Here is a 7,382-nt window from a genome sequence, read left to right on the forward strand (position 1 = left end):
GTCTCCTCAGGATTGTTGTGATTATAGTAGCATAGGAGATCATGGTGGCTAATGCGAGCAGCAAGTGCCTTGGAGAACGTGTGACTACCACTTCCTAAAGACTGGTTCTTTGCCAGGTTTTCTACCTGGCTTTATGCACTTGCCCAGAGGTTGCTACAAGTCTTGCCAGCTGGGGAGTAAACCCAAAACATAGTAACCAACACCAGGCCCCTGAGAGGTCTAAACAGTGAACTCAGGCCACCTAACAACTTTGTTTGGGAGGAGGATTGGCCACCATTTTACAACAGGGGCCTGGGTCGAAGAGGAGACCAACTGCCCACTAGATAACCACACAGGTACAGTCCGGGAGAAGAGGAGAGAGATGGAGTTGGTAACAACCACTGGGGTTGGAGAGAGGGCTTTCCTTTACAGAAACAGAGGAGAAAATAGGCAACTCTTAACGAGCATATGCAGCGTGTATGTGTGTGACTGTGTGAGTGATATAATCAAGGACTACAGAGATGTAGTGAGAAGGCTGAGCGTAGAGAACTGACCTTGACACCTGAGGGGAGTGGGCCTATGATGGAACCAGCAGTGTCAGATATGGGATTTGAACTGAGGTACATCTGCCTCCAAAGCTCATGCTCTTAATCACTATAATATTAATGCCTGGCATGGAGGAGGTGCTCAATGAACATTCATTTAATGAAGGAATTCACACAGCTGCCTCTTTGTGGAAAGTTTTCTCTCTCCATCTCTACCTGGGCCCATTCTTCAAGTCCCAGCTCAAATGAAGATTGCACTCAACCAAAGTACCCTGTTCTCATTGCTATGGGGGAACAGGAGGAGTAGTGCTGGGGTGAGGACGTATGGGCACCTAGGGTGGGCCAGCTAGGTGGAGCCAGGGGAAGGACTCAGTTTTGCAAAGATTCCCCCCACCCCAAGTCTGTGCACTGGATTTGACGTTGCTACAATGAATGGATACATCCATGACAACAAAGCAACTCACACTGTACTCTGATTAGTCAGAACAGTGACTTCCAATCACTTAGCAACTATGTCGGGGGAAGAGGATTGGAAGCCATTTCAGGGCAAGGGACTGGGAGGAAAATGAGACAAAATGGCTGCCACTGACCAATGGCACATGCTCAGTAAGGGGGAGGAGAGAGGGAAGTAAGAGGAGCTCACTGAGTTAAGAATTACTGCTCCAAGGGTTTTAGGGTCTTTAAGCCACTGGGGATTTAAGGATTTGTAATTCTATGCTACATAATACCCTAAAACCAAAGATATTGGGATTCCAAAGATTTTAAACTCCTACTACCTATGGTACAAGGACTTGAGCAATTTTTGAGCTATTAAATGCTCAAATGAAATGGAATGCTGGGAGCCTAGGACCCCAAACAAGGGTTTTAATCAGAACACTGGACATGTTAAAAATACTAATCCCTCTTCAACTTCAAATCAACCTTGGTTTAACTCTTAGGATAGTGGTTTCAAATAGTCTCACACCATCTAGAGACCTCTGAGGGTACCTCACAAAAAGGGGGTGAAGAGAGTTCGTTTACATAGAGAGGACACCAAAGTAGGAATTCTGTGTCTCCCATTGTAATTCCCGGGGCAGCTCCATCTTTATCTGTCTTGTATGTTGGCCCTCTGCATTCAATTCAAAAGAAGGGTGTTCCTGCTGAAGCTCAGAAAATAAGTTGAAGCCACATTTGGTCTCTGTTTCCTTTTGTTTGTTTGCTTAATGGGGGACAAACAATACATCCTGAGATTGGTAAACCATCAAATGGTGCCAGGGAGATCAGGTGGAGATGACTGATAAATCAATCTTTAGTTGAATAAATCCAGTCATTAGCTGACTCTAGCCTACTAGCTGATTTCTAACATAAAATTAATAATAACCACTGCTACAACGGTGATTGCTATGAATACCACTACTTATTGTGTGCTTTTACCATGTGCCAGGAGTTGTGCTAAGTACTTGACATATATTATCTCACTGAATCCTTACAACAACCCTGAGAGGAAGTACCATGACTTTTCCCATTTTACAGATGAGGAGACTGGGGGTCAGAGTGGATAAGTAGCCCAAGGTTATACAGCTAGAAGATTGGTAAATTCCACTTTACCTACAAGCAGAAACAGAATGGCCTAAAAGGATTAAAGTGATCAAAGGTCAACTGCCTGGCAGGCTTAATTAAGGAACGAAGTTAAATTTTGACCAATAGATGGCACCAGTGTGTGTTTGGTGGGCTGCCCAAGGCTGTGTCCAATTAAGGGAAGTCCCAGTGAGGGCTCAGAACTGGAGCAACCTGTCTTAAGTTGAGAGAGGAGAGAAAGAAAGATGGGCAGTGTTCTGCTCCTGAATCAGATAATGCTACCCTGTCCTGTCTGTAGCTCGGCAAAGACATGGGAAGCCAGCAAGTGAGGGGATGGAGGTGGTTCTACTAAGAACTGTTTTTAAAAGATCTGCAAATCTTTTTCCTTCAGCATTTCCTGGGCACCTCTCTTGTGCCAGACAGTGTGCTGTGCAAAAAAGTCACGTGGTGATATCAAACACGGCCCCATCTTACTGCAAAGGAGGAGAGGTAGATGCTATGGTAGAAGGCTGAGGTACTGAATGATGGGGGCACCCAGCCTGGGCTTGGGAGTCTGGGGAGACTTCTCACAGGAGAGGTGTTTGAGCTAGTCCTGTTGGATGCATGGGAGCTTATCAGACAAAAGTGAAAAAGCATTCCAGACAGCATTAAAGCCACAGAGGGATTAGAATCCATGACACATTCAAAGACAGGAAGCATGAGCTTCAAGTGTTGAGAGACAAGTCTAAAGAGACAAGCAGGAACTGGCAATTGAACAGCCTAGAATATCAAGTTGAGGACTTGATTTGTGAGTGTCTGAGTAGAAAAGCTATAGATTCCCAGAAAGATCTGTGACTTATAAAACAAAGTCCAACTATTGCTGAGGCAATGAAAAGCAGTGGTAGGGCTTTGAGCAGCGGGCACAGCATGGTCTGATCTAGTGGCCTGTAGGCTTCCCAGGGGCACTAGTGGTAAAGAATCCTCCAGCCAATGCAGGAGATGTAGAGACAAGGGTTTGATCCCTGGGTTGAGGAAGATCCCTTAGAGAAGGACATGGTAACCTACTCCACTGTTCTTGCCTGGAGAATCCCATGAACAGAGAAGCCTGGTGGGCTACAGTCCATAGGGTCACACAGAGTCAGACACAACTGAAGCAACTTAGCACACACGCACACATGTGGAGGATGAATTGCAGTGGAACATGCTGGAGGCAAGAAAATGACTCAAAGGCTGTTTGGGACAGGGGTGAGTCTGAGGAGCTGAGCTATGGCAGATACAAAGGGACTTGAGAAGGTAACAATTTTAGGACTTGGTCGCCTCTCAAGGCCCCTCCCCACATGCACAGGCTCATCATCAAGGCTCAGCTGATGCTGCATCTCTAACCTTCCCCCACCTCCAGCTCTGCTTCTGACTTTTAAGCTGCCCTCTGAGGTCCATTTTTTCCCCCTTCCCAAGCTGTCTTTAAGGTTTAATCAAATCTGATTGCACAAGTTGACCAAGAAGGCCTGGCCCCATGGTGGGCCTCCCGTGGTACATCCCTGTGAAGAAAGATCTGTCAATTGACCTCAGGTAGAGCAATGGATTGGCCTTGAGCTGGTTTCTGACCCTCTGCCCATGACTTCAAAACATGGGCAGAGTTCAGTTAAGAAATCAGTCCAGTTCCAGGAAAAAAGGTAAACATCATCTAGTTTATTTTTCTCCTGATTGGTCTCATGCCAAAATACAGACCCCAGTAGATAACAACCAAAAGGGAAGCGATCCCCAAAGTAGACTGATGTTTTAGATGTCCCCTTTCCTTCCTGCAAGGTCCGTCAGAAAGGCACCCCAACTGGTGTTGGTATTGCATCCATGGAGGTGAAGCCAGAAATCAGGCTTACCACAGGAAGACAGGACTTCATGGCCACCTGAATGGTTGGGAAGTCAGAGCCCTGAAGAGTGACAGTTCTCTGCATAGGCAGGCTTCATCCTCATCTGCTCCCTGGGGGGTTCAGAAAGCAAGTTTTCCTTCCCCTAGAGTTCCTAGGACCCTCTCGTTGGCAACACAACAGCAACCCAATAAGATGCCAGAGGGCTGGGCTAACAGATCTGTTGGGTGTAGCCAGGGTGAGCTGGTAACTTGAGGACCCAACTTTCAATCCAGAGAACTGTTCCTGGGAATTCCTGGCTAATCAATGCCCTGAAATGTTGCCAGGCATAATGAACCCCATCAGACTAACTGGTTCAGTTGGGACAGGTCAGGGGCAGGGAGGGAGAATGAGCTGTTGCCCTGTGTGGTGCTGACCCTGGTACCTTCACACACCCTTCTGGCCCCTTTCCATCTGCTTCTTCTTTCTCCTCCTCTTCTCTTTCCTCCACTTCCTCCTCCTCCTCACTGGTTGAGTCCTCATAGAGGTTGATGGTTGCCTGGACAGGGAAGTTCTTCAGTAAAATCTCCCCATCACTGTACAGGTAGTCAAAGGAGCAGGATTTAGGCCAGAAGAGTCTGTGGACAGAGAAGAAATATGGTCCCAACTTGGATAGGCTGCCATGTGCAGAAGGGTCAGTAGGACCAAGAAGGAAGCCAGCCCCTAAACTCTTAGTTGCAGTAATGGGGTGAGATGGAAAAAGAAGAAAGGGAGCTTTGTAACAGAACCTTCTGGAGTGTTACAAAATGGCTCCATGCAGAAAGGTCATGTCTGGTGGGCCTATAGCTGTGAAGAGACCCAAGCCTGGCATATATCAATCCTGCAACTGATCCCACTCCCTACTCCCCACCCCAGAAGGCCTGCAGCCAAGAATTTTCTAGCCCTGTGTCCTCCATCTCCTACTAAGGCTTTCTTCACTGATCTCTCCACAGGGGCTCATTCTTAGGGGTCACTGACAGTGACTCCAGGGAAGGCAACCTTGGCCAAGTCCCTTAACCTCTCTGAGCTTCCATTTCCTGGTCTGTGAAAGAGTGATCATAGCAGTACCTCCCTCCTCCTGCCTCATAGTGCTGTTGTGAGGATTTAAAAGGCTAATAGATCTACATCAGGCTCTGTGCCTCGTGCCAGAAGCTTACCTGACCGGGTGATGGAACTCAAAGTCAACCTTGGTGACCTTGGCACCTGTTGTCCCACCGGGGGCCTGTCAAAAGCAAAACGCATGTGGCTCAAAGTGCATGGTCAGATAACTGCCTCTTCTGTATCAGGGGTCAGCAACCTGTAGGTAAGATGATCTAGAAAAGATCTTAGACATCTCTGGGGTTCAGTACCCCGTCCCATAAGGGGATCTGTCCTGATTCTAGTTGAACAACAAGTGGACAGAGTCCGGGGGGTTGTTTGCTTTCCTGTCCTTGTTCTAACACCTGTTTGGAGATGGTCCAGGGGACAGAGTTCTACTGAGCAGCAAAGATGCGGGGGTGGGGTGGGGGGGTGGGAAAGAATGCCACGGTTGGGTGCCAGGAGACCATGATTCTAGCATTAGCCCCACTTCACATGCACCGTGGAGCCTGCCCATGTCCCTCTCATGCTCTGGGGCTCAGCTTTCTGCACAGCTAAATTGCCCCAGAGGCCTCGGCTCCCTGCCTTCCTCCTAGAGCTGTTGTGGGACTCAAAAGTGGGCAAGGCTGAGAAAGTGCTTTTCCGGGTCTACAGCCTGAGTTGAAGGTCAGAGATTGGGGGCCCCTCTGGGAAGGGACCAGGTCTGAGTGCCTGCACGTGGTCATGCGTGTGTGTGAACACGTGGGACAGGGGCTCCAACTCACCAAATCCACACGTTTCCTCACCTGCCTGGGGAGGTCATTTGTAGAGGTCAGCCAGGGCCTCCAAAGACAAGCTCCTCTAGGACAAAGAGGAGAGATTAGTTGGTGGAGGAGAAAGAGTCTGGCCTCCCTGAGATAAGAAAAGAAGCCCTCCAAAAACTTGATTCGGATTCCATCTCCTGCAGGAAGACTTTCCTAAGGACCCTGAGTCTAGGTCAAGACAGATGGCACTCCTCTGCTTCAACAGTGTTATCACATCTGTTGGATGGTTATCTGTTTAGTTACCTTAGAGCTTCTTAAGGGCAGATTTATGTTCAATGGTATCTGAATCCCCAACACCTAAGCATAATGCCTGGTACACAGTAGGTGTTTTGGTCAATGTTTAGTGAACGGTTAAACGTTTGGAGGAATGAATGAGGGTTGGGTAGAAACTATCTTGCCCCCTACCTCCTGCCCCCCAAAGTAGAGCTCACAGTTCTGCCCTCTTCCTGGGATGGGGAAAGGGGCCAAATATATTTCTGGGTCCACTGCTTTCTCACTAGACTTCAAAAGGTAATGAAAAAAGCAAATGGAAAGCTTATGGTGTGGTCCGGAAAAAGACAGCCCCTTGGTCATTAGCCTCTTGGCACTTTGAACCTCGTTCCCTGCTCTTCAGCCTAGGTCCTGTCCAATCCAGATTTTCTGGTAGTCTCCCCTTTGCCCCTCAGTGGACTGAGCAACTTGGCACACGAGGGCCTGGCTGCTCAGTTTTCAGCTTTGGCAATGCCCACTGTCCCCAAGTCTCCTCCTGTCAATCAGAGGGATTAGTGAGGTGAAGAGCCAGCTGAGATATTAGAGTCTGAGTTGTGGAGGGAGCACAGAGAACAGGGGGGCCCTGGACTTCTTATTTCCTTTGTTGTCCCAGGAACCCCACTAAGCTTGAGTTCAAATGACCAAAGGCCAAGTTCCACTTACCGTTCATGTTTATTTACTTCTTGTCCAGAGGAGAGAAGGGGCAATGGGTTTCCCAGGTAGGGCAGTGCCAGGGAGTCCTGTGCTAGGGCTGGAGTTGAGGCCAGGGCCAGAGCAGGGGTGGCAGCAGCGGGGGCAGGAGGGTCCATCCTTAGGGTGTAAAGGCCAGGCAGGCTGTGGGGGCTGTGATTCCTCAGAGTGTCCCGCACTTTTCTGGCTTTTCCTGGGAGACAAACTTTTTATAAGGCCTGCCTGGACTCATAAATTATTCAGGGACATGTCAGGATGAGATACCTGGGGAGCAGTGTGTGTGTGTGTGTGTGTGTGAAGATTTAGGAAAAGGGGCTGGGGGAGGGATACCCGTGTTCCTGGGTGTGAAATTTCTCCCAGTTGAATAAACAGAGTCCATAGGCAGGGGGGAGGGCAGTTCTTTACCTCCAAGTCAGAAAGGAAAACACAAAAGGGGCAAATCGAACACCATTTGTGCAAATTCCCCAGGTGGTAGCAAGGCCTGAGGGAAGGGAACAAGGGAAGTGCCTTAGAAACCACAGAAAGTTGTCAGGTGCTGGGGAGAGAGACCAGTACAGTGAGAAGGGACAACTGAGGCAAGTGAGACTCACGTTATTTCAGTTCAAACCCCAAATATATTG

The 7,382-nt window shown here is 48.5% G+C and overlaps 1 protein-coding gene across 1 annotated transcript; it reads right to left on the bottom strand.

Annotated features, from left to right (window-relative positions):
- Positions 1–3,718: 3,718 nt before the first annotated feature.
- On the bottom strand, positions 3,719–7,107 carry RIPPLY1 (ripply transcriptional repressor 1). The gene is made up of 4 exons (XM_024988614.2): positions 6,736–7,107; positions 5,806–5,860; positions 5,101–5,165; positions 3,719–4,542 (listed from the first exon to the last, which is right to left on the bottom strand). Exons 1-4 carry the CDS (start codon positions 6,879–6,881, stop codon positions 4,281–4,283), a joined length of 528 nt encoding a protein of 175 aa, XP_024844382.1. The 5' UTR covers positions 6,882–7,107; the 3' UTR covers positions 3,719–4,280.
- Between the last annotated feature and the right edge of the window lie 275 nt (positions 7,108–7,382).

Source organism: Bos taurus, chromosome X (assembly GCF_002263795.3).
Source record: "Bos taurus isolate L1 Dominette 01449 registration number 42190680 breed Hereford chromosome X, ARS-UCD2.0, whole genome shotgun sequence".
NCBI classification, from domain to species: domain Eukaryota; kingdom Metazoa; phylum Chordata; class Mammalia; order Artiodactyla; family Bovidae; genus Bos; species Bos taurus.

Bases quoted from the DNA above. Each gene is read 5' to 3' on its own strand.
- RIPPLY1 (XM_024988614.2), bottom strand. From the start codon at position 6,881: ATGGACCCTCCTGCCCCCGCTGCTGCCACCCCTGCTCTGGCCCTGGCC. The intron at 5,166-5,805 runs GTGAGGAAACGT...TGCTTTTGACAG, and splicing joins CAAATGACCTCCCCAGGCAG to GCCCCCGGTGGGACAACAGG. The intron at 4,543-5,100 runs GTAAGCTTCTGG...CTCTGTCCACAG, and splicing joins GAGTTCCATCACCCGGTCAG to ACTCTTCTGGCCTAAATCCT.